This window comes from Fonsecaea pedrosoi (assembly GCF_000835455.1).
Source record: "Fonsecaea pedrosoi CBS 271.37 unplaced genomic scaffold supercont1.5, whole genome shotgun sequence".
Taxonomy (NCBI): Eukaryota; Fungi; Ascomycota; class Eurotiomycetes; order Chaetothyriales; family Herpotrichiellaceae; genus Fonsecaea; species Fonsecaea pedrosoi.
In genome coordinates, this window is record NW_013550611.1 from 1,881,570 (window position 1) to 1,906,663 (window position 25,094).

At 51.8% G+C, this 25,094-nt stretch overlaps 9 protein-coding genes across 9 annotated transcripts; 7 read left to right on the forward strand and 2 right to left on the reverse strand.

Annotated features, from left to right (window-relative positions):
* Positions 1-1,195: 1,195 nt before the first annotated feature.
* On the forward strand, positions 1,196-5,896 carry Z517_08160 (uncharacterized protein; the record flags this gene model as incomplete). The annotated part of the gene is made up of 1 exon (XM_013426679.1): positions 1,196-5,896. One exon carries the CDS (start codon positions 1,196-1,198, stop codon positions 5,894-5,896), a length of 4,701 nt encoding a protein of 1,566 aa, XP_013282133.1.
* Positions 5,897-7,363: 1,467 nt separating this feature from the next.
* Positions 7,364-8,452, forward strand: Z517_08161 (uncharacterized protein; the record flags this gene model as incomplete). Its single annotated transcript, XM_013426680.1, has 3 exons — positions 7,364-7,784; positions 7,858-8,210; positions 8,297-8,452. The coding sequence occupies 3 exons, from the start codon at positions 7,364-7,366 to the stop codon at positions 8,450-8,452; spliced, it is 930 nt and encodes a 309-aa protein (XP_013282134.1).
* Positions 8,453-9,907: 1,455 nt separating this feature from the next.
* On the forward strand, positions 9,908-10,351 carry Z517_08162 (uncharacterized protein; the record flags this gene model as incomplete). The annotated part of the gene is made up of 1 exon (XM_013426681.1): positions 9,908-10,351. One exon carries the CDS (start codon positions 9,908-9,910, stop codon positions 10,349-10,351), a length of 444 nt encoding a protein of 147 aa, XP_013282135.1.
* Positions 10,352-12,785: 2,434 nt separating this feature from the next.
* Z517_08163 (uncharacterized protein) lies at positions 12,786-14,156 on the forward strand (the record flags this gene model as incomplete). The annotated part of the gene is made up of 4 exons (XM_013426682.1): positions 12,786-12,915; positions 12,987-13,487; positions 13,629-13,820; positions 13,876-14,156. 4 exons carry the CDS (start codon positions 12,786-12,788, stop codon positions 14,154-14,156), a joined length of 1,104 nt encoding a protein of 367 aa, XP_013282136.1.
* A 535-nt stretch (positions 14,157-14,691) lies between these two features.
* Positions 14,692-15,890, forward strand: Z517_08164 (uncharacterized protein; the record flags this gene model as incomplete). The annotated part of the gene is made up of 2 exons (XM_013426683.1): positions 14,692-14,760; positions 14,874-15,890. The coding sequence occupies 2 exons, from the start codon at positions 14,692-14,694 to the stop codon at positions 15,888-15,890; spliced, it is 1,086 nt and encodes a 361-aa protein (XP_013282137.1).
* A 700-nt stretch (positions 15,891-16,590) lies between these two features.
* Positions 16,591-17,520, forward strand: Z517_08165 (uncharacterized protein; the record flags this gene model as incomplete). The annotated part of the gene is made up of 1 exon (XM_013426684.1): positions 16,591-17,520. One exon carries the CDS (start codon positions 16,591-16,593, stop codon positions 17,518-17,520), a length of 930 nt encoding a protein of 309 aa, XP_013282138.1.
* Positions 17,521-17,753: 233 nt separating this feature from the next.
* Positions 17,754-20,604, reverse strand: Z517_08166 (acetoacetate-CoA ligase; the record flags this gene model as incomplete). Its single annotated transcript, XM_013426685.1, has 11 exons — positions 17,754-18,243; positions 18,297-18,366; positions 18,462-18,818; positions 18,896-18,960; positions 19,051-19,175; positions 19,237-19,317; positions 19,392-19,539; positions 19,622-19,919; positions 19,995-20,229; positions 20,305-20,408; positions 20,508-20,604. The coding sequence occupies 11 exons, from the start codon at positions 20,602-20,604 to the stop codon at positions 17,754-17,756; spliced, it is 2,070 nt and encodes a 689-aa protein (XP_013282139.1).
* A 720-nt stretch (positions 20,605-21,324) lies between these two features.
* On the forward strand, positions 21,325-22,104 carry Z517_08167 (uncharacterized protein; the record flags this gene model as incomplete). The annotated part of the gene is made up of 1 exon (XM_013426686.1): positions 21,325-22,104. One exon carries the CDS (start codon positions 21,325-21,327, stop codon positions 22,102-22,104), a length of 780 nt encoding a protein of 259 aa, XP_013282140.1.
* A 345-nt stretch (positions 22,105-22,449) lies between these two features.
* Positions 22,450-24,813, reverse strand: Z517_08168 (uncharacterized protein; the record flags this gene model as incomplete). The annotated part of the gene is made up of 9 exons (XM_013426687.1): positions 22,450-22,937; positions 23,021-23,130; positions 23,203-23,342; positions 23,404-23,502; positions 23,590-23,726; positions 23,793-24,046; positions 24,113-24,357; positions 24,418-24,460; positions 24,530-24,813. 9 exons carry the CDS (start codon positions 24,811-24,813, stop codon positions 22,450-22,452), a joined length of 1,800 nt encoding a protein of 599 aa, XP_013282141.1.
* Positions 24,814-25,094: the final 281 nt, after the last annotated feature.

Consider the following 25,094-nt stretch of genomic DNA (forward strand, 5'->3'; position numbering starts at 1 on the left):
CATGGCCCTACGAACCCTTTTGTTATGTAGGGAGTATGTAGGTCTCCCTCTTGGGGCTACCAGGGGCCCCTCGTCGTGAGCTCTGATTGAATAATGGACTCGGGGGCGCACCCATGGGTTCCATGGGTCAGATGAACTAGCTCAACTAGCTGACTCCGGGCCACTAATAACATTGGAGGCATCACACCTCCGCCTAACAAACACCCAAGTTTATAGCAGCTCGTGCTTCTTTCTGTACCCTTGGTGCGCTGTAGCGAATTCACTCGTCTCGTCGTGCACTAGTTCAATTTTGGCGAAGAGTCATCCATCCTGGGGCTCCATCCTCGTCACCTGCGACAGCGACTTTTTCGTCTCGTCTCTCTCTATCCGCCTGGTTCATTCTTCCCATGTTCCCCGTCATAACTCCGTATGGCTCTCTAAATCGCTCTACTGTGGGCTAACCTCCCTGGCAGGCAAATATTCTTCACTCTTTTATATCTATTGCCCGACTTTCCCAAAGGTTGCCTCGCACCCACCCCCGCGCTTTGGCTCCCTGGTAGACAAGGCTAAAAAGCCCATCGACAAGCCTCATCGCAAAGTGGGTTGGCCTGGGCTCCTCCACGACGCGCCCGGTTGGCGCCCAATTACAGCTCACTGCTCGACTCCCTTCCAAGTCCTCACATAAGGCACCGCTGCATGGTCTTCCTCAAGCTAGTGTCAGCCTTGATTGTTCCGTATTCCTGGCCGACCAACGCATACATCCCACATCCCCAGACTCATCCTCTTCTCTCTACGCTTCCTCCATGGCACAAGAGTGACAACTGCGCTACATTCTCTCCCTGACACCATTGACAGCCTCCTCGACCTCTGTGACCTCCTCCCGTGTGCCCGTGTGGCCTTCTTCTTGTCGGCCCCGTGTCACCCCCGGTAGACGTCCAACCTCACCGCGAACCAGACTCGGCTCTCATTTCCTTTTGGCCTGTGTCACCACCTCCCGTGACGGAGGCCTGACCAGATCCTGCCTTACCGATCTCCTCTCTCTCCCCTCCGTTACCAGCTTCCGCCATTGTTTCCTATACAGTCCATTACAGGACTCAAGTTAACCCCCGATCCCAAACGGGCCGTCCTTCCTCACCGTTCTCCCTCTCTACCTCGTCCCGAATGCGTTGATCGAGATCACCCAACCTGAGCGTCCCGTCGCTCGCCTGCCGCAGCCATGAATCCACAGCAGTTTCAGAACATGGTGGGCTTGGGTCGAGGCATACCCAACAACATGCAACAACAAATGGCCATGGCAAATCAAATGGGCGGGCAGATGACGGCACAAATGGGACAAATGGGACAAATGGGGCAAATGGGGCAAATGGGACAGATGGGACAGATGGGCCAAATGAACCCCAGACCTGGCCAAATGGGTGCGGGAATGGGAAGGCCTATGCCACCGCAGATGGCTGGACAGATGAGCCTGAACCACCCTTCGGTTCAACAACACATCTTCGACATGTTGAACTCCCAGGGACCTTTCACTGGCTGGCAAGCCAACGTCCATATCCGCGAACGAGCCGGCCAGATCAAGTTGCTCGTCGACTCTCTTCGTCTGGTGAGGCCACCGGTTGAGCTGCCTCGTGCGATTGAAGTCGCTCTCCAGTTCGAGCGCAAGTGTTTCACCCAATCTGCGAGCAGAGAAGACTATGTTCGAGAGTGCAGCGAGAAGTTAGGGAGGATCCGCGACCAGCGAGCCCAGCAGATGAACCAGTCTGCTGCCGGCGTCATGCAAGGCATGCAGGGCATGCAGGGTATGCAGATGCCTAACCAAAACTTCATACCACAGATACCACCCAACCAGCAGATGCAAAATAACATGTCTCTGCCGCCACACCTGCAGCAGCAACTCCAGCAACAGCAGCAGCAGGCGTTGCACAGCTCGCCTGTTTTCAATCAGCCCCAACCTATGATGAACCAAGCAAGTCAGTCCGCTCCCAACCCATCCATGATGGCCATGATGCCCGGCAATGTTCAACAAAAGCAGACTCAGCTGCCCGAGTTGACGCCCGAAGACAACAAGGCCATAAACCTGAGAGCGGCCGAGCTGGCAAAAAGCACCCCCAAAGAGGAGATGCGCAACATTGTCGAGAAGATGAACCCGCAACTAAGGCAGAACTTGGCTCAGAAGGCTGTCGACCCCATTATTTACTATTTTCGCATGCTCGCGACCAAAGAGTTCCGGCGACGAAAACAAATGGAAGCAGGGATGGGTGGCACCGGGAATGCTGGCCAGATGAATAATACTGCAAACATGATGGGACAGATGCAAAACCAGTCAACTCCGAACTCGATGGGACAGACAATAATCACCACGAATGGGAATCCGCTCATGGGTGACATGGGCCGTTTCCAAGGTCAGCAAGCTGAAGGATTGAGATCCCAGGAAGGTGGTGAATTGGTAGTTCCCGCGAGCAGTACGCCAGGCATGATGCCGGACCAGCTACGTCTTCAGCAGCAGATGATGGCTAACCAGCGTATGGGGCAACAAAACCAGGCCGGCAACTTGAACCCAGCCTTCATTGCACAGCAACAGCGCCTCCAACAAGCACAGGCTACCAAATTGCAACAGGCTCAACTTCAAGCACAGAACCAAGCTCAAGCTCAGGCTCGTGCTCAAGCCGCAGTTGTCCAGGCTCAAATGGCCGGTCAGCGCCGGGACATGCAAGCAATGCCTCAGTCCAACACACCCCTATCTGCCATTAACCGGCCTGTTGGACCTAATGTCTCGGGAGCTAGCCCGCAAACGATCCCTCGGCCTGGCTCAGGGACTCCTATGATGAATCAGCAGATGCAGCAAATGAATAACGTTGTACAACAAGGCCAGCAACAACCGCAACAGCAGCAACAGCTGAGTATGCAAGAGATGCAAAAGCGCGAGCAAGCCCTGGCTAGCTTTCCTGTACCTCTGCAAACGATATTGCGTCAAAAGCCACAGTCTGAATGGCGCAATATACTCCAACAATTCCAGCAGAGTGGTCAAATGAAAAGGAGTATATCACAACAGCCACAGGGGATCCAACCACAGCAACAGCAACAAGCTCCAATGGCTCAAATGCAGAATAATGCGTTCGTTGGCGGCGCGAACATGGGTGCAATGCCCATGCAACAGTCGCTGTCCGCTGGAGCCGTTTCTCAACAGGGTCAAGAGATGACTGGAATGCAACCTGGCAACCAGGGACAAATGCAACAGAATCAGCAGGAGATGATGAGGCAACGCCAGATGCAGATGCAGCAGCAGCAAAAACAGCAGCAGCAGCAGCAACAACAACAGCAACAGCAGCAGCAGCAGCAGCAACAACAACAACAACAACAACAGCAACCGACGCAGGGACCCCAAAATGCCCAGGGACAAACACAAGGCCCTCGTCAACAGTTAACGGCTCCACAAATGAAGCTGATGGATCAGCAACCGGTGCCGCCTACGGTCTTGAGCAGTATAAGACAGCATGCTGCGTTGCCCGAAATACGGACCTGGTACCAACTCAAACAATGGCTGCTTTCTAACCCAGTTGCGAACTGGCACATTCCTCATGTATTGGACATCCAAGCAATACATTTCGCACATATCATGAAAAACCGCGGCCAAAATCTGCAGCAGCAGCAGCAGCAACAACAACAACAGCAGCAGCAGCAGCAACATCAACAGCAAAATGCCATGGCAGGTCAGGCTCCAGGACAAGCACCTCAGCCCATGCCCCAACCTCCAATGCAACCTGCTCCGAGCCAAACTCCTGTTGTACCTCCTGGTGTCCCTCCTGGACCGATGCCATTCCGAACCCCCACAGCCTTCGATATTCAGAAGGTCCGGGCAGCCAATCCTCGCGTGGCGAACTTACCGGACGAACAGATTAGAGCCATCCTCATCAACCGACATCGTCAGGTACAGGCAAAGAATATGCAGCAGCAAGCTAACCAACAAGGGATGCAGCAGCAAGTTCCCCCAATGCCACCGCAAACAGGTCAGGTAAACCCTGCGGGACAGCAGTTTGGTGTCCAAGCACCTATCCCAAATCAATCCCCTGCGCAGGCTCAACAGCAAATTCGGCCTCCTTCCGCCTCAGCGCCAGGACAACCTCGCCTAACACAGACCCCAGCGCTGCCTGAAAACAGAAATCTCAAACGGCCTAGTGATGACGATGTGGTGGAAATTCCAAACCAGAACAAACAAGCTCAGCAACAAGTGAACGGCAACAAGCCCCAAGGGTTTCAAGCTCTGACAAAGGAACAGATCAACGCGCTGGATCCGGTAAAGAGACAGCAGTACAAGAATTATCAGCTGCAGCACGCTGCAATGCGGAAAATCGTGGAACTCACCAAGGAAGTTCAGGCCAGCATGCCGAAGCTACGGCCTATCACAAACATGGATGCGAATAGCAGGAAGCGCATCACTGACGTTTTGACGTCTGTCAACGTAAAGAACATGCTTGGCAGATTCGACTCGTTTCTTGTCGCGTTCTATCGCATCGAGCCAAACGATGCCGCCATCAAGCAGCTGGTGCTCCAAAAAATTCAGTTGTTCTCGCAGTACAAACCGCAGTCGCTGCAGAACAAGAATTACGAACCGGCCGACCACTTCAGTATTACCGCCGACAACGCTGAAGGGATTGTTAGCAACATCACGGCCAAGTTTCAACAAACTGCCGCACAGATACCCAACAACAAAGCCCGCCCACAACCGGCGCAGCTCACGCCGGAAAATCTCAGTTTGCTGGAGGCGCAGGAGAAAGAACGCAAACAATCTCTCAAGATTAATCAAGCCCCTCCTGCCCCAACGTCCACTCAGCCACCCTTTCAGATTGGAGACCCAAGAGGGCAAGGTACTCCCAGATACGCGACTCCCGGACTCAAACAAGAAGACCTTAAGCTCCCCACTGACCCTAAGCGGCGGAAGAAGAACCAACAGCAGCCTGCAAGTACAACTGCGACGACCCCTACCGTGGTCACCTCACCACAGACGACCAAAACGTCCAAACCTGCCGAGATGTTTAGGTGCCCAATCAACGGATGCGATCATCAGCTCAAAGGGTTTGCAACTCAAGCCGAACTTGATCACCACCACAATGTCGCCCACAAGCTGGACATGGAGCCTGTCACTGATCCCCTTGCATTTCTCCATGATTCGCTGCGCTCTGCCTTCAACCTGGACGAAAACTTCAACCAGATCAAAAAGACCTTCCCCAAGTCTGAGGGCAAGGCTACAGGTGCGAGCAACATTAAGAATGAGAGTGCTGCGGATACGCCTGTCCCCATGGCCAAGATTCCCAGCCAAGGGGCTGCCGGCACGGCTATCAGAGACAGTGATGTCTCGATGGAAGATGACGACCCGTGGAAACACAGCAATATCACGTTGGATCAATTGCGTGTCGCCTTTGGAGGTGATGACTGGGACGAGCTCTTTCCGTCTGAAGAAAAACTATTTGAACAACAGTCCAAGTTCTATGAGGCGTACCGCAACAACAGCGAACGATGGCAGAAGATAGTGGAAGGGCCCAATGGCGCCTTGACCGACACCTCTACCGAAAAGTCCAAGAGCCCAGAGATGGCCAGCGACAAAGAGGGTTCGGCCGCGACGGCATCGCGTGAAGACAAAAAGGACACAGTGGAGAGAAAGGCCGAAGACGATCAATGGAAGGTCAACCTTGATGGAATTGAGGGTCTCGATCTCAGTGGGTTTGAAGACATGTCTCCCTTCGAAAACATCAATGATCTGGATGTCATGATGGGCGAGGACGGCTCTCCATTCGAACCAGTCGAAAAACCACAACTGTCGAATGCACAGATTCATCTTCAAGCTCTAGGCGTGGACCTCGATCATCCAGAAACCTGGACTGAGCAGCATAAAGCACTGGTACACGATCTGTTGGATATGTGAGCCCGCAAAAGTAACCTGTTCAAGGCCCGTACCTATTCTACGATTTGCGTTTTGTGTTTTCTGGGTGGCGATGGTGGGGACGAAATGTCCCATGGGAAGTGTTTGGCGAACTGTTTATCAGCATGGCGTCCTGTGATTCAGCGGGATCCTAATAGGAAGCACGGATGGCTCGATGTCTTACGACTTTGATGAAGCTCCCCTGCGTGGGGAAGGGATATTTCACTGGTTGAATCGCGAAACCGAGAAGAGTGAATGGGAGGAAGTTTATGTTCAGGGTCTTTTGAAGGGAGGGAAATGAAGCGATTCTGTACATTAGGAGGAGATTTGGCTTGGGGATCAAACTTGCAGTCTTTTTTCTTCTTTTTCAGATACCTCAAATTCAGCAATCAGGCATGGGTTTCTTGTTTTTCGGATCATGTGCGACGGGATGGACGAACAACCGGGGACAAGTCAGTTTATGTTATGTTATTGGATGGATATCCAGGATGGGTTTGGGATGGACCAAAAAGAACAATACCCGGCAGCGCGCGAGAAGTGCTGCCCCACCTGCTCTTGAATACAACTTTGGACTTGTCTTCTTCTCTTCTTGCGACTTGTCTTTTTAAGACTCTGCTGTTCTGATGCGTGATTCGTATGCTGGTTCTTCTGGGGGTGCTTGGCTTAGTACGCCCCAGAGGGCCATAGTAGGCTCTTAGTAGGCATAAAGAGGACTTTTCGAGGACTTTTAGAGGTATTTCCGGTACGATAGTACAGTCTAGTATAAAAGGTAAGATGAAGAGGAAGAGAGGAAGAAAAACGTCATCAGAGGGAGCGAGGGAAGGAGAGAGAGAGACAGAAAGGGGAACGGTTTGAAGCGTTCTGGTCTTGGTTTCTGTCTATACATATATGCGATCAGTCTGGTCAGCACTGCGTACAATATTTCTATGTCGATCAACCGATGCGGCTTTGCCGGACTTATGCTCCCTTCAAATCTGAAATCGGCGGGGTGGACGGCACCCCAGAAATGCGGAGCAGCTCGAAGAGCCCATGCTCAGGTACAGTGTACATGCAGGTAACTACTGCTTAGTGTCTGCTACAACGAGGATCCGACCCTTGTATCCTTTCTAGTCCCAGTGATGCCAAGACGGCGAGTTCATCAGACAGTTCGGATTTGCGGAGCAGATCTCTACGTCCAGAATACTACACGTGGGACCCATCGTGACGCGAGGACACATTGGGTCTACGGCACCAAGTACGGGCACATGTTCCTTATTACTACCCGATCCACATAGGCCCAATCGAGTATGAAGGGGGATGGGAGAGACAAGCTCATTGCAATCTCACTCCAAAGCACCACGAAGTACTCCTATTTTTTCAAAGCATCAAAGCACTCTTCCTTAGAACATTCCTATTTCTTTCAGCGTCATTCTTCCTTTCCATTGTGACGGATTGTCCTCCCAACGTACGCGGCCATAGGCTCTTTCAGAAATGCATCAGATGTCATGGGCCCGTGATCTCCTCGACGACGCACAAGGAAGGACTGCGCTGCTCACAGGGGGAGCCCGTGGAATAGGTAGCGAAACAGCCTCTCTTCTCAATAAAAATGGCAGCAACATTGTCATTACCGACCTACCATCAGCCGGGCCAGATGCAGAGGCGCTGATTCAGTCGATGCAATTCCCAGAACGTGCAATCTTCGTACCAGCCAGTGTGACGGAATGGAGCCAGCTTGTGCATGCTTTCAAGGAGGGAATACGAGTGTTTGGAAGGATTGACATCGTCGTTGCGAATGCTGGCATCATGGAGAGCCGAGCCGTTCTCGAGGTCGAGGCCGATGCCAATGGAGATCCAGCCGTATCTGGAGAAGCAAGCAATGTCATCGATGTGAACCTCAAAGGAACCCTGGACAGTGCGTCGATCTGGCTTTGCTTTGCTTTCGGTGCACATGAAACACCCAACTGATGAAACTTCCTACCACACAGCATTACGACTGGGGATGCATTATATTGGCAAAAATCCTTTGACAGAACACCACCATCGCGGATCGATTATTCTTGTAACATCAACTTCGGGATATTTTGGCTTCTCTGGCAACGCCGCTTATGTTGCTTCAAAGCATGGGATTTTGGGCTTACTGCGGGCAGCTCAACCACTCGCCGAAAAGAGTCGCATCAGAGTGAATGCCATTGCTCCGAGCTTCACCCGGACGCGCATCACAGCTGGCTTTGGTGACCGGTTCGAAAAGGCGGGCGTCGCGAGTAACACGGCGGCACAAGTCGCTGAAGCCATCTCGTTTATGACTCTGGATCCCAATTGCAGTGGCGCATGTTGTTTGGTAAGTCGAGACTCGGGGGGGCCTGAAACTCCCCAAAAGAATGTCGGGTACAGGGTCAGCTAAACATACTGGCGTGGGGGCTTTAGGTTGCGGGCAAATTCGTTCGCGAACTCGAGCACACGCGGAATGAGGTATTGCCAACTTGGTTTGGCGAGGATCTGCTTGAAGCACTGGTTGGATTTCGAGCCATCGTCCAAGAGATGGGTGGCTATCCTCTACCTCCTGCTGCCCCTCAGAATTGAAATGGAATGGAATACAGAGTTTTGAGTCACAGTTGGGCGACTTGCTTGTCAGAGAATGGTCTACATTGAGACCAAATTTCGTCTTTCCGTGACGTTCGGCGTTGAATCTGATGATCAAACAAGTTATTCTAGTTGCCAAGTGCGAAACCGAGGGAGCAAGGGGAGTGAGTGCAAACGCAACCACTTTAAGCTTTAACCATTAGCGGTGGAGGGACGTCCAATTGTCTCTGGATTATCAGCCACCAACGACAAACAAACAGCGGAACATTATTTTTCCGCGCACCACACCATGGCTCCATTTCCCCGCGTGTGCTCAGTCCCACAAGTACGGTTGGTGACGGTCCCGCAGACCCCGGTGGCCGTCCTATACCGGGTCACTGCCGGGGACGTGATATAACAGCTGCTAAACTTTTCCTCTGTATCGAATTATTGTGTGTCTACTTGACTGAACTGATGCCTTTCACCAAATATCGACTCCGCAAAGTTGTAGCCACTCGAGTTTCTGAAGTAACAATGACTGGCCAAGCACAAATTTCTACTGGTAATCCTGGTGGCATATGGAGACAAAGGAAGTATCCCCCGACGGTGAATCGAGCTTGCCAAAGCTGCAGCAGGTGAGTACACAAGGGTCGTCCTTGATGGTTTTATTGCCGATGCCTAAACCTGCCGTAGGAAGAAAATCAAATGTAAGTCGAGAAGAAGGTCATTGAACTCAATCACCTCTAACTCCACAATCCAGGTGATATGGGGCGTCCATATTGCGGCCTTTGCAAGAAGGTGGGAGCCCTCGTGCACTTTCCCAGTCAGACAGAAGCCATGTCGTGGTAGCACCACCTCTCCAAAGAATCCAAAGCGCAACAATACTGCGTCACAATATCAACGGCACTGTCGACGGAGATGGTTCGCTACATCATCAAGGTGGTGGTGATGGATTTGATCGCCTCGCAACCTCCTTTTTCCGAGTGTTAGACTCGAACACCTTGTTACAAGGATCACAAGAATCCTTCACGAGTGAGCACCAAGTGGATGATTCAGCAAAAGTCTCTACGCACTCCTCTAGCGGCCAGCGCGACTCTAGAATCGAACTTCCAGAAACCGTATCTTTGCCAAGTATAAGGAGTGAGAGCCCCTCAAGCGTGGGGAATATCAGCCTTGATGTACAGCCGCCCTTGTCAGAGTTTGGATCAAGCATTCGTTATGGAAGTGTCCAAGCAAACGAACCTAACGGTTGGGATATACCCGATGAAGCGGCGGTCGAAATGTGAGCATTCCCATAGACATACTTGCACCGGTCAAAAATCTTACTAGGTTCTAGCATCGATCAATATTTCGCCGATTTTCAACCTTGGCTTAGCATCTTACATCGTCCAATCTTCCATGAGGAGTACATGGCCACTGCAGACCCTGAATTAAAATATCCGGCCAGCTGCAGAACTCGGACAAGCGGCAGTCTTCATGATCAATGGCATTTTCTCGCTGGCAGCAAGGTTCTCGACACATCCCTATTTTGAAACGACTCCGGTGCAAGAACGCGGGCGAAAGTTTGCCAGGAGTGCGACTTTGATCAAGGATACCATGATTAACACTATCGAGGAACCGACATTGGAATTCGCCAAAGGCTGTGTTTTGCTGGCATACCATTACATAACGGCTGGTGAACTTGCACAAGGTTCTATGCTCACGAGCATATGTGTTTACTATGCGTACGATCTAGGGTTGGACATGGTTGACGTGAGGTGTATCGGTGATGATGGAAGCGGTGAAGACAACCTACAAGACGTGGATGCGTGGGTACACATGGAAGACCTTCACAGATTGTGGTGGGCCATCTGGGAGCTCGACGCCTTCGTCGCAACCATCTCCAGTCAACATTTCGGATCAACAAGTCCAGTGAGATGAAAGTCTTCCTGCCAGTCTCCCAAGACCATTGGTATTCTCGACAGCCAATGCTGTCATCCGTCTTGGACCATTGTCCTGCTACGGCGTGGAAAAGCTTGGAAGGATGTCCAATTTCACATTCAATCTCTGTATCTGGACCGCGATAACTTTGTGGACGGACTCTGGATTATTGATATACACCTGATGATATTAGCGTAAATCTCTCTCTCTGTGTCCTGTATAGGTACTTCTTTCATTCACTAACTAGTCGCAGCAGCGAAACTTTCCTCGCAAGACTTCATTCCTCGAGTCCCAACCTCAGCGATGGCTATGACCTATACCAATCGTCTGCTTCTAGAGAGCACCGATTGAGATCATACCTGGTCCACATTGCTCGGGTCTGGCCCTCGGAGTATATTCCTCTCACCAATCCGATCATGTCATGTGCCTTGGTGATTCCTGCGACGCTAAGCTCTCAACAGCCTGAGATGGCCCCAACTTGTCTCGAGGTAACGACCTTGGTTTTGAGCCACATGGCAAGATACTGGGCTCTAGGTCACGTGGTTATTCGTGAGTATATGCGCCTGTGTTTGATGGACCGAGTCGACTGACGTGGAACTTGTGCTACAGGACTGCTTTCAGCCATTCAAGAAGGTTTAAATCTCCAGTCACAGAGCCTGCGATCTAAAGAATCTGAGATGGCCAAACGATTCTCTACACTGTTACCGGTCTCACCGTCTTCGACCTTGCATGATTCTTCCATCAGAACACCGTCCAGCCCTTCATCTCAGCACGTAGGCGAGGGCGCCATGCAAGCAGAAGGTCAATACCTCCCAAACGTCGACTTGTCGAATGTGTGGGACATGGATTTATTACCGTTGTCGTTTGACTTGAACGGTTTGGGAAGTCCAGCCAGTAGCCTCTGCGCATGATGCACTGCAACGTCTGGACATGGAAAAACAGGACGCTTCATCCTTTTCCGAGGACAGATGGCCCGGTTCAAGATCAATGTATAAATTCTACTATTCGTATTTGGCAAGCAGGATGGAATCCCGGAGTAAGTGGTTCCGCTGGTGAGATTGTGATCACGACTCAGGTCCAACAAGTTAAAAACCCTGTGGTGACTAGTCTCCATGAAGCCCTGCGAAAATTCATCCCGTCCTGAACTACATGAATGTATGCGTTCGAAAATCTCGGCAAACCGGGGATGCTCACAAGCCAAAATTTCCAGAGGTCTGGACCTCATCCAATGATATTCTCTTGGCAGAATCCCCGAATCCGGAGAATTGCCTCAATCCCTGCATCCCGACAAAAAGGACGCTCCATCCTTAGAATCAGTCCTTAAAATAATACGCAGATTGTGCCTCGTATCACATCTCGAGATCAGATCAACCTTGGGAAAATTCAGCGTTTTATTCATTTCTAGACACAAAGTATCTCGGGCATCTTTCCAGGAGCCGGACGAAGCATACGTGTACACAGAGCTAACCCACGACGAAAATCCCATGTGACAAGATCGACGTTCATCACCACTTGCTCACGCCGACGTATATACTTTTTGAATGTATAGACTTGCACATGGTATATAGCTTTCGTTGAAACATGCAACGTGCAATTCGCCGGGAAGAGGAAGTTTTTCCGGCACCTTGGGGTATTCTTTTTGTTCAGCCTCGTTCCCACAAGGCTGAGTAGGTGGGGTCAAATATTGCGCCAGGCCGAAATGGGAAATTCTCCATGAAGCGGATCCACTGCAGCAGGGGATCGTGATTGGGGAATGCCCTCCTCTCACGGGGTATGGTACAGAGTGGGAGGAGTATCACTCCGCGGATTAGAACGGGGATTGCACCCCAGGAGTACTGTGTCGGTGGTTGGCACGATCAGAATTTCCGGGACATACCTACCTAAAGACCATGTTGGCCCTTCGCCCATGGTCGATAGCTCCGGGGCCCCAGATCGAATGTTCGAACTATTACAAAAGGTTGACGTCTATCCATCTTGAAGTCTTTGGCCTTTGGATCACGACCTCTAACTAGGCTCTGATACGCGTCCTACATATTTCACCGTCATGATGCTGACTGGGTCATCATATATTACTAGCATCGCCGTGCTCGGTATTTTCTTATTCATTCTCTGTACGGTGGGCAGGAGGGGGAGAAACTATCCACCAGGTATGAATCCCACCGTTCATCGACAGGGCCAAAAAAGGCTCACATCTTTTGAACTAGGACCACCTACGCTGCCAATCCTGGGGAATCTCCATCAGATTCCATTCAAGGGCGCGCACTTCAAGTCAGTACTCCGTATACTGTATCTCAATTGGAAAATACGAGTGGGAATGTGAAGTGGTCAGTCAGTCAGCTAACGTCCACGAAGATTTGTCGAATGGGCAAAGCAGTACGGAGGAATCTTTTCTCTGAAGCTAGGCCCTGGCACAGCGATAGTCATCACCGAGACCATGTGTGAAAAGAAACATATCGACGTGGTGAATGCGGAGGCCGTTCAGATGCTGCGGGATACTGTCATTGAACCCGAGGGCTTGATGAAACGTCCAAAGCGGTTCGCCAACAGCATCATCACGAGTCTAGGTATCACCTCCCATGTTCGAGATCATGGAAAAGGGAACAGATTACAGTACTGGGCTAATTACAGTTCTTAGTTTTCGGGGTTCGTACACCGGACATCTCGACACCGCATATGCACCGAATGTTCGAGCTCATGGAGCATTGGTCACTCGTCATGGAGTTAGGCAGCACCCCTCCGGTCGACTTCTACCCGTTTCTCAAATGGATCCCAGAACGGTTCCTAGGAAACTGGTTGTCTCGAGCAAATCGGGTCAAACAAGAAATGCACTCTCTGTACGAAGACCTTGTCGCGGATGTGATCAAACGAAGACACTCCCTCGGTCCACGAGACTCCATGCTGGACCGAGTTCTAGACCAACAAGACGCAGGGAAGCTGGAGCTGACCAAGCATCAGCTTTATTTCCTTGGGGGCATCGTCATCGAAGGCGGTTCAGATACCACGGCGTCGGGACTCCTGGCGTTCCTCAAAGCTATTGTATGCTTTCCGGAGTTCCAGAAGAAAGCACAGGCCGAGATCGATAGTGTAGTCGGGGAGGACCGCACTCCTCAATGGTCGGACTTTGAGAAGCTGCCTTGTGTGAATCAGGTCGTGAAGGAGTCTATGAGGTGGCGGCCACTGGCTGGGCTGGGGGTTCCTCATACTCTTTCTGCAGGCGAGACAACCTTACTTTAAATACAATTTCTCTGACCTCTACTAACCTCTGATCTATTGCCAGATGCCCACATCGATGGCATGTTTTTGCCCAAAGGGAGCGCGGTCTTCTTCAACGTATGGGGCTTGCACAGCGATGAGAAGTATATCCATGAGCCAGAACGTTTCACTCCAGATCGTTTCGCTGGGCACACGCGTCTCGCACCTGAATATGCCACTTCGGCAGACTATGAGTCTCGAGACCACTATAACTACGGTATGTCTGATCTCGCATGTATGTCCTTGTCGCTGACCCAGATCTCCTTTCTCAGGCGTCGGCAGAAGATTGTGCCCCGGCATCCACCTCGGCGAACGCAACCGGTGGATTGGAATGGCCAAGTTACTTTGGGCGTTTAATTTCGAACAGGACGTTGATTCAACCGGCAACCCGATCCCGCTGGATATGAATTATAAAACGGGCTACAGTGAAGGGTTCATTGTCTGCACGAACGACTTCCCGGCAAAGGTGACACCAAGGTCTGAGAAACGAGTCGAAACCATCATGCGAGAATTCGACCAGGCGAAATGCGATGTGTTCTCGAGGTATCCGTAGTTTAAGATACCTAAAGAAGCAGAATCATGAGGCCTCCACAGAAGCCGATGCATTTTTGGACACGCTGGGGGGATGGATCTGTTCAGTGTGCCACGGACTTGAGAGCATGGTTCGGCTGTGTCTCCGTCGTCGTATCGCTCGGGGTCACTGCTTAGTTGATCTGGTATGCCGAGACGGCGTCTATGTTCCAACCTGGTCGGAACACTCGATGCTTGAGGTACATACCGATTGTGGGTGGATTGCCAGATCTGTGGGCCAAACTTGACGCTACTATACCAGGATCTCTTCTGTGTTTCTACCGTAGCCCTGATGCTGGTGTTGGTTGTGGTGTCTTTGCAAAAGAACAGAGAGATGAATCTCCTGCTTTGATGTCCCTTTTTCACGACACCACTTTCTAGGGGTTTTTTTCTACATGCACCTATGGACCATCAAAAGAAGATCTGAGTTCAGACACCTCCCACGATTAAACATACGCTGAATTACGTCCGTAAGTGACACAAGTCGATACGCTGCTCGCAGTTGTTGCCGTGACAGCATGGCAGAATATCCAGACCAGGAGGAGTATCTGCTCGGATTAAGCCAGATTGACGCCGAACTCAACGAGGTCAGTTGCTGCTCCCTGGGCCCCCCCTCTCTTACTCCCAGGTTCGAAGCTCCAACATTTCCTGCTCTCCTGACCATAAATGCTGACTGCTGAGCTGCTTCGCGCATATTTAGCTACTCGAGCAAAACCCCCCTCCAGCCATCGACTACTCGAATCTAGAAGGATTCACACGCATGTACCTCGAGAATGCCGAGCGGGCAAAGGGCCTCCTGGGCGAAACACCCGCCGGAGTCAAGTGCACCGAACTCCAGTACCCGACGCGTGATGGGGCCTTTCTGCGGGCAAAGCTATTCCAACCCACCACCAGGAGCATTATACTAGGTCGGGAGAGGAGGGGTAGCCCTCTCGTCATGCTCATCCACGGTGGAGGATTCTGTCTCGGCTCCCCAGAGGGCGAAGAGCAGACGTGTCGCAATCTCGTACTGGCTCTGAACGCGACCTGCGTCGCCGTCGCATATCGACTGGGACCACGGTATCCATTCCCCTACGCCCCAAATGACTGCTGGGACGCGCTGAGATGGTGTGCGAGCAACGCAGCGTCCTGGAACGCCAATCCCGACAAGGGTTTTGTCGTCGGCGGGTCCAGCGCAGGCGCAAATATCGCCGCTGTTCTGGCCCACCGCGCTCGCGACGAGGGTTTCTCCCCTCCCTTGACGGGCCTGTACCTCGCCATCCCGCTACTCTGCCCGAAGGCAAAGATCCCCGAACAGTACCGACGATCCTGGATTTCGCACGAGCAGAATGCAAACGCGCCGGTTCTTCCAGAGGCCGCGCTCGACATGTTCATGGGCGGCTATCAGCCCGACGAGAATGACTCGGTCAATTTTGCCGTCTTCAATCACCCGCGCGGTCATGGCGATTTGCCCCCGACGTATTTCCAGGTCGACGGGATGGATCCCCTGCGTGACGATTCGCTCATCTACGAAGCCGTGTTGCGTGAGGAATACAAGGTGAAAACCAAGATGGATGTGTACCCCGGCCTACCGCATGGGCACTGGAGCTTCTTTCCCACGTTGAAAGCGAGCATTAAGGCTCGAAAGGACCAGGTGGAGGGGCTTGGATGGCTGCTTGGGTGCGCAAAACCCGATTGCTCCAGGCTGACCTTTGGCCCATCCGCAGGGACTGTTTAGAGACATGAGAAAGAAAGAGAATGCTACCCGGCTTCTAGAAGCGTTTACCTATGTTCTAATTTCCAATGCAATTTAGAGCACACAAGCGTTGGAAAAGAAGGGACAGCCGCACCGAGAAAGTCTGGCAGGCAGTGCAGACCTTTGATACCGGCCACTTGCTCACCCAATTCACCCCATCGAAGGGAGTCTGATCTGTTTGCCAAGTCGCCGTTTTAGTATTTACCTCTCTCTAAAATAGAGCAAGCCCGGAACCCGCGTCCTACCTAACAAACACCATCCATTGACCATGCCCCATGCCATGAACCTCGGATCCATCTCAAACGTCAAATGTTCTCATAGTTTAAAAAATTTTACACACGAGATCGCGCAATCCTGTCGGCCAAGTATGTACCAGCAGTATTCGTAGACACTAGATCCGAACCTCCTCGTCCTAGACCCTAGACGAATTGCGTCCAGAGGTATGGTCGTTGGGGGGCCAATGTCCATCACTTATACACATCATTTCAATAACCTTAACTCCGAACTGCGCGGGAATCTCCCAAGGGGCAAGGCTGCCTCCTACTTCGGCACTACAAAGACATATCACACACTCACACACACACACACATCTGCACAACCTTAGCAGAACACAGTTTTGAGCCTCGAACATATTGCCTCTATATCTATTTAATCGACATCAAGCGAAAAACATTCGGCAAAAATGCCCACCTGGCTCATCACAGGCTCCTCCTCCGGCCTCGGCCTCGCCATCACCCGCTACATCCTCAGCCAAGGCCACAACGTGATCGCCACGTCGCGCAACCCAGCAAAAACACCCTCTGCCGTGCGCGAAATCACGGCGCACCCCCACGCCCGCTGGCTGACTCTGGACGTGACCTGGTCGAAACCAGACATTGACGCATTCGTACGGCGCGCGTGGACCGAGTTCGACGGGATCGATGTCCTGGTCAACAATGCGGGATACTCCCTCCTCGGCGCGGCGGAAGATATTCCCGAAGACGGCGCGAAGGCCCAATTCGAGGTGAATTTCTGGGGTGCCGTGAGGGCCACACAGGCTGTGTTGCCGCTGATGCGTGAGCGTGCTGCCGCCGCTGCCGCCGCCGGTGGTGGTAGTGGTGGTGGTGGTGGTGGTCGAGGAGACAAGGCAAAAGCAACGATCGTCAATATCTCCAGCGTAGCGGCCCTCGACCCCCTCCCCACATGCGCCATCTACTCGGCAGCCAAATGCGCGCTGGAGGCGTGGTCGGACAGTCTCTCCAAAGAGGTCGCGGGGCTGGGGATCCGCGTGCTGATCGTCGAGCCGGGTGCGTTTCGGACGAATTTCTTCAGCAAGGACGCGTTGCAGATTGTGCGGCCGAGTGCGGCGTATCGAGGGGACGAACAGCCTGTGGGTAAGACGCTGGGGGTGTTTGAGAGTGTGGATCCCGACAAGTTTGGGGATCCGATGACTGCGGCGCAGAGGATCTTTGAGGTTGTGATGGGAGTTGGGTTGGGTGAGAGGTTGAGCAGCGGTGGTGGTGTTTTGAGATTGCCGCTTGGGGCGGATTGTTATGATAGAGCGCTCAAGAGCCATGAGGCGAGAGGGAAGGAATTGGAGGGTTTGAAGGAGGTTGCTTTGAGTACCAGTTGAATTGAATCATGGTACATTAGACATGGTCGAATCCAGGTCCCGGTCACCAAGTTACATACACGGTGGGCCATATGCGACAGTCCTCCTGTAGGGCTGTCAACAGGGAATAACATTCATATATACCTGGAATAGCTTCTGGCAGTATATATAGTAACCTGCTACAGTAAGTCCCTTTCAATGAATCATAATCACACTCTATTCGCTTCTCTCTCTCTCCCGCTCTCTCCCCCTCGCTATAACTTCACCACCGGTCTTTCAGTCCCTTTCACAACATCCTCAATATGATAGAACGGCAAAAACCAAGCCAGCGTCTTGCGCTCCTCTTCTGTCGCCTTGAGTTTTTCAAAAGCATCCCTTCCACCAGACACTGTCGCCTTGACCTGGATCTCCAATTTCTTGCCATTCGCATTGTACGGCACCTCGGGGACCCGGAAGATGAAGGTTGGAACATGTCTCCTGCTGAGATCCCGCGATATCTGCGCACGGATCGCGTGTTCCAAGTCGGGATCCAGGATCCAGGGATGATGTGTGCAATGCTGGTACGACGGTGTGCACTTGACGAAGAGCACGACGCGTTCGACCGAGTCAAAGTATGGAGCGAGGCTTCTCTGTTGGCCGACGACACACACGTCGGAGATGGACTGCGAGAATCGAGGCGTGAGGAGTACGTTGTAGATGTCGGAGCTGCCAAATCGTACGCCGGAAGGATTCAGCACGCCGTCGCTGTGGTCACGCTGTCAGCGAGTGAGTTTTCTTGTACTCATAGCAAAACCTACGATCGTCCAAGGATGTAAATGCCTCCAGTCTCAGGATCGACCTTTGCAAAATCACCGTGGGTCCAAACATCTGTATTTTCAAGTCAACTCGTTAGCAGTTAGTTTGACAAATAGTAAAAAACAAAAGCTGGCGAGGATCAAAGAAGAGAATCGAGGCGTTCTCACGAGGGTATCCCGCAAAATAAGCGTTCAAGTATCTCTTCCGGCCAGGATCTTTCAAGAGCATGACTGGCATATTAGGAAACGGCCGGCGACAGACCAACTCTCCGCTCTGTCCATCTTCCACTTCCGTTCCATCGGGCCCGAAAACTGCAACGTCGCATCCCAGGGCTTTAGTCGAGCATTGACCCGGATACGATGGCAAGGCAGGGGTGCCGTTAACAAAAGATCCGCAGAGTTCAGTACCCCCGGACATGTTGATCTGACAGATTGGACCGAAGGCTTCGACCAGCCATTTCGCAAGGGGAACCGGGAGGAGGGCGCCGGTTGATATGACCGTGTGGAGATGAGAAGCGAACGATCCTGTCTCGGTCAGTCTGATAATTACCAGGTTGTGGCCCCTCTCCAGTCAAGCACTTTGAGAGCTTTGTATTACATACTGGGTGTTAAGCCGAGTTTCTGCAGTTCTGAAAAGTATCTCGGGCCAGCGCCAAAGGATGTCACCCTGTACCCGTGGATGCCGGGTCATCAGTCAATTTCAATTGCCAATTTCGAGTTGTTACGGTGGCTCTAGTGTGTTGACTGTGTGACTTACCTGTGAGAGAAGAGGGCCTTCAAAAAGCCCTCAGCGCTGGGAAAGAATGGGCTGCCGTCGTACAATACCATCTTTGAGCCAGCAAGCAGAGCTCCGAGTGAAATGTTCCAAAGAGTCCAGCCGATCTGGTTGATGAAGATTGTCAGAGAGGCTACCATGCTAAAGGGTACAAGGCTATAACCTCACTCCACTATAGTGAAAATGCATATCGTCCGGCCCCAAGTTGTGGTGGAGAACGTGTTCTTTTAGTCCGTTCAGGACCAAACCCTAGATGCCAATTCAACACATGTCACCACCTTTAACAAGGCCAATTCTGTTGATGTCAAAAGGGGGATCCGTACACCATGGGAATGGACGATGCCTTTGGGAGCTCCCGTGGTTCCCGAAGAGAACATGACGATGAAGGGAGTCGAAAACTCGACTTGTTCAAACTCGAGTCTGGCTGTTCTTGTTCCTGTTGCACGACCAAGAAAAGTATCGAAGGTGACGCTGTGAACTTGGAAGTCAGCGAGCTTAATCCTCGAAAGGGTGCTTTCAACTGTCAATTGACGGAGTGACGCTGCTCACGTACCACGCAGTAATTGACGTTGATGATGATATCGATCCTTCGTCGTCTACTACGATAAGCTCGCAGTTTCTGTTCACCAATTGAACTTTCCTGGAAGCGTTTGCGATCTTGCCGCTGATGTCGATCCTCTTCCCATTGTATGAATATACCGTCTCAGCAATTAAGATCCGGGGCTCGAGGACCTTGAGACGATCCTCAAGTGCCTTGTCACCAATATCGGTCGCAAACGAAGAAAAGAGTGCCCCGAGTGCCCCGGTCGCCAAAAGCAGAGCCAGGGATCGTACATTGTTTCCACCAACAACTGCTCCAATGTTTCAGCGGTGGTTAGGTAAGGTACAACAAGAGCAATTCAGAAAGGGATTCCAGGTTTACGCACCTGTGACAACCTCCCCCCGTTGTAGTCCAGATGCTTTCAGAGCATCAGCGTACTTCTTCACCAGCTCTTCCAAGTCTTGCCACGTGTAGATCTCTGGGCTCCACATGTTATCTTCTCGCATGTTGATGATCGCGGTGCCACTTTGTTTCCTGCCAAGTACATTCTCCGCGAAATTGATCTTCGCCCCTTTGAAGAACGTTGGAAATTCATCGATGCGCGCGTTTTCATCAATCGCCTACCAACAACCATGTGTTCCATGTGAGTGGCCGGTCAAAGTAGCAAGGATGTCCAAGTTTCGAAGCTACCTTACCTGCGCCGGCTTGTCTGATCCGATAACCTCGAAGTAGTCCCAGAAACTCGACCAGAAATCGCTCATACGAGTGATGGAAAACTTGTGCAGGTCCTCATAGCTCCCTGTGCCATGTCTCGTGAGCCAGTGCTGATACCATGAAAACTTCGGGCATTATCTTCTGCAAACCTGCAGAGCCGATTTCCTTGGACTTGCAGACCTACCTAACTTGACCTTGTATCTCCTACTTAGATGATCCTTAAAGTCGTGTAGCCTTGTCCGTAGGCCTGGCGGTGGCCTGTATGCTGGTACCGCACCCATGGCTGAAGACATAGGCTACAGAGGTTGGTGCCCTGGGATAAAGAGAAGGTCGAGAAAGAATTCTTTCAAAGCACAGAAGGAGAGTAGCTGGATGCGCGTGAATAGAGATAGAGATTCCAGGCGGCAAGAGCCTCAGAGCTTGAGCCAGGTCTAGCCCAAGCATCAAGTCCAAGCATCAAGCACACGCGTGGGCCAACTTGACTGAGGAGAGTATGTATCAGTCATACACATGTCGAATTGGAATAGCCCACACTATTGCCACAGATAGGTGAGTAGAGGTCAATAGAGGTCAGTCTCGGCCAATAACCAGCTCCAGCCCTCCGGCATCTTGGCGGGACTCTCATCGTCTACCACAAGAGGTAACAAGCCGACTAGACATGATGCTGCTGCGAGAGGCGTCCATAATCATATCCACTTGGAAAAAAAAAGGTAGAGGAAACGGCGAGTGACGCAAAACAGGGTGTGTGTGGAGTGGCCGTGGCCGTGGTCGTGACCGCCCAGAATTTCTGGGACACTTAGGACAACTTGTTTTGATACCTGAGGCGCTCCCGAAGTTTTCTCGTGAATTGACGATTCATCATACGATATTTCCTGCATAGTCAAAAGGTCCTTGTACACGTACTAATTCAATGTCACAGTGACAATCCCGGCAACGGGTGTGACATCAAGACAACTCAGCCTTCGACCTGAGAGAAAGAGAAAGAGAGGAGAGAAGTCAATATGTCGGTAGCAATAGTCACAGGGGCCGCCGGGGGAATTGGCAGAGCCATCTCCGTGCAACTGGCAGCTGACGGATTCAACATCGCCCTTGTCGACGTCCCCGCGCGGTCTCGCGACCTCGAACAGGTCAAAGCGCAAATCGAGCAGGAAACAGGTCGCAGAGCCCTGTGCCTCCTCACCGACGTGAGCAATGAGACCGAAGTCAAGGCCATGGTGGCATCAACGGTCCGCGAGTTCGGCGAACTGAACGTCCTCGTCGCCAACGCCGGGATCGTCAAGCCAAACAAGCTCTTTGACCAGACCACCTCGGAGTGGGACGACGTGATGGCCGTCAACGCGAAGGGTGTGTTCCTATGCTACCGCGAAGCAGGCCAGCAGATGATCAAGCAGGGCAAAGGCGGCAAAATCATCGGCGCCTGTTCGAACGCCAGCTATCGCCCGTCCGTGTCGGGCGTGGCGTACTCGGCGAGCAAGTGGGCTGTCAGGGGCCTTACGCAGGTCACGGCCCTGGAGCTCGCGCAGCACGGCATCAATGTCAACGCGTACTGTCCTGGCCCTGTGGAGACGGATATGTGGACCGAGATCGATGCCAGCGTCTCTAAGAACACGGGCGTACCGCTGGGGTCGACTTATGACCACGCAGTGCAGACGCGCATGGCGCTCAAGCAGAGATTGACGCCCGAGGATATCGCTTTGACGGTCAGTTTCCTGGCCAGTGACAAATCGAGGAACATCACGGGCCAAAGTCTCTTGGTGGACGGTGGGATGTATTTCAGTTGAGGAGAGAGAGACGGGGAGAGAGAGTCTCTGTCTCTTGGACTTCTGGACAAAAGAAGAACCAAGGTGATGAAATATTTTGTTGAGAATGGAACACGTCCTGATCTAGAAATTTCAATGTAAAGGAAGCCCAATGGACAGAGATGAAAGAAGAAAGACCAACAAAGAATATTCATCATGCTAATGGTCTAAGATATAAATGCATTCCTTGGCTTTGATTCGGAGAAAAGCAGCTCGAGCTCATCTATCTAGACTGTTACAGATCAATGCCCATTCACATGAACCATCTCCTGGACATGGGGAACTTCGCCGTTGATCACGCCGTTGGCCTTGATACTAGGCAGCTGGTCAATCTTCGGCGGATCGAACGGGGGCGTCGTTCATCGTCGCAGAAATCAAGGCCCCAGGAGCGTCCCTGGTGCCCAGATAGTAAGAGATGTCTCTGCCATCATACTCTCGGGTTGTAAAACCATTGCCCAAGAAGCCAAAAGGATTGCCGCTCTGATACTTGATGTCGTAGTCCTCGTAGCGCGGCTGAGCCAGCAACTCAAAGTAGAGAAGCCTCGAGCCGGGCCACATGGCCAAGGGTCCGTCCTCCTTGCCCTGTTTGAACCAGCTGCGACACCCCGACGCCCATGCCGTGCGCTGGAGGTACAGATCCGCATGCTCTATGAACGCGTCGCACACGGCTCGTCGTGGGGCCATCGCCGTGATGTTTTCCGTTTGCATCTTCTTGATCACTTGTATGAAATGATGCATGAGTAGTTCGATGATGGGCAGAAATGACCCGTGGCCCAGGGGGCCGTAGGCACCGGTGACGGTCCAGTAGTTGGGGACTATTTAGCTTCAAAGTTAGAACACAGTTGCTTCCCCTTGTCGGAACCATAAAGCAACGATTTATTAGGGGCTTAGTGCTTACTTTCAGGAATCCCGATCGACAAGTACGATATCGGCTTCTCCTTCTGAATGTCTTGGACATTCTTACCTCTCGCCACGATGGGAAATCGAGGCACCCATGATGTATTGAATCTTGTCATACGACGACATTTCAGTAGGCTGTCCATGAGCTCAAAAACAAAAACCGGGCCTGAAGAGACATACCCCGTGGCACAGATGATAACATCGACTTCATGTTCCTGTCCATCGTGATCGATAAACCCTTTCGAGGTGACTCTTTTCATCTCTTTGCTGAAAGTCGTGACATGTGGAAGGGTCAGGGCTTCCAAAAATCCGTTTCCTGGCTGTACTTGGTCATGAGCACAGGAAACACTTTTCCAGAGGAGGACGATTCTTGATTCTTACCGTTGGTCGCCGACAACCTACCCCAAAGGTTGTGGGGACAATCGTGTCAATCAGATCCTTACGACCGTTCAGCTTCTCATGCATTTGTTGTGTGGAAAACTGGATGGAAATTTCAGAATAGTGCGTCAGCTGAAATGCCCATCGCTGCCTATACCTGGAATATATCGGGGGATTCAAATGCCATACCTCCTTTGCCTCTTGCGCTTCAGGTGTACCTGCTAGAATGAACTTGAATCGCTGATTGAGTTCGTCTTCAATGGCTTTGGTGTATGCCACATATTCGGGAAAGTTCTCGGCGAAGTCTCTTTTTTGTTTTTCTGTGTCTGCAATCCCCATCAGCCCCCGTTGGTGATGAACTGTTCACGCCTGCAAAGATTATAGATGCTCACATTTGAAGTTCTCGCCATTCGGTCCAGCATACTTTTGAGCGAATCCGGCAGTGATCCATGTCGGTGACCGTACCCAGGTATATAGCTTTTTGACCTTGGACGCAATGTTTGCTGTGACCTGAATGCCGCTGCTTCCAACGCCGATGACTGCAACCCGTTTATTGTCCAAAGTGGTGTTCACAGGGTAGTTTGCCGTATGACAAAGTATGCCTTCAAAGTTGTGCAGTCCTTGAATTTCTGGCCACTTCCAATTGCTGTGTACGCACTGGTTAGTCTCTAGGACCTTCTGACCAATGTCCAGATTTGGGTGCTCTTTATACTTCAGTACTCCTCCGCCATTGATGAGGATTTCGGCTTGATCCACAAACACCTCATTTGTTATGAGATTTTTGACCTGCACGTTCCACACCCCAAGGTCCTCGTCCCAGGTAGCATTGATGATCTCGTGATTCAATTTCATGTACTTGCGTAGCTGGAACCGCTCGACAACGTCGGCAAAATATTGCCAGATTTCTTCCGAGTATGAGTAGAAGTGTGACCAGTCAGGTTTTCGTGCCCAGGTAAACTGTGATGGGTTAAGATAGGAGCAACGCCGCGCCAGCAAGACTCAAGGGGGGATTGATACCTGATAGTTCACGGAAGGGATGTCGCAGGCACATCCTGGGTATCTGCATCCCATCCACATCAGTTCGACGGCGCTTATTTTTTCCCTCTGGAGTCCTACATCGCCAGCTCACCTGTTCTCCAGCCATGTACCCCCAATATCGGCGTTTTTATCATAGCATACCCATTCCGCGTTGTGCAGCGACTCGGCCGCAAATTTTGAGAAGCATATCCCTGATGCGCCTGCTCCGACATGAATGATTCGTATGGGTCGTTCTGTGCCAGATAGCTGCTCCTGAATACGATACCCATTCGCACTCTGTCGAGGCCAACCATACCTGTCTGGGAGTGTTTCAAGGTCCCGATTAATCTGAGCGATGGTCTCCTCAACCTTGGAGTTTCGGGGGAGAGGGTTCATGTTTTGTGGTTCTGCTTGCTGAGTGCAATGAAAGAACAGGATCAGGGGTTGGGACTTGCTAAGCACCTCGGAGTAAGCGACGACGTGAGTAGAGTTGTTGAGCAACTATTCAACTGGGATGTATATACTCTTGATGTGTTCCTGGCCATTGGAAGTAAAGTCGCAGCCCTTGCGTCTGTAAACGCGAGCGGCTCCATTGTCAGTTGATCGACCTCCTCGCTGGGCCAGCCTCCGGTGGAGTCTGCGCACAACATGATCATGACCGTGAGCGATACCACAAA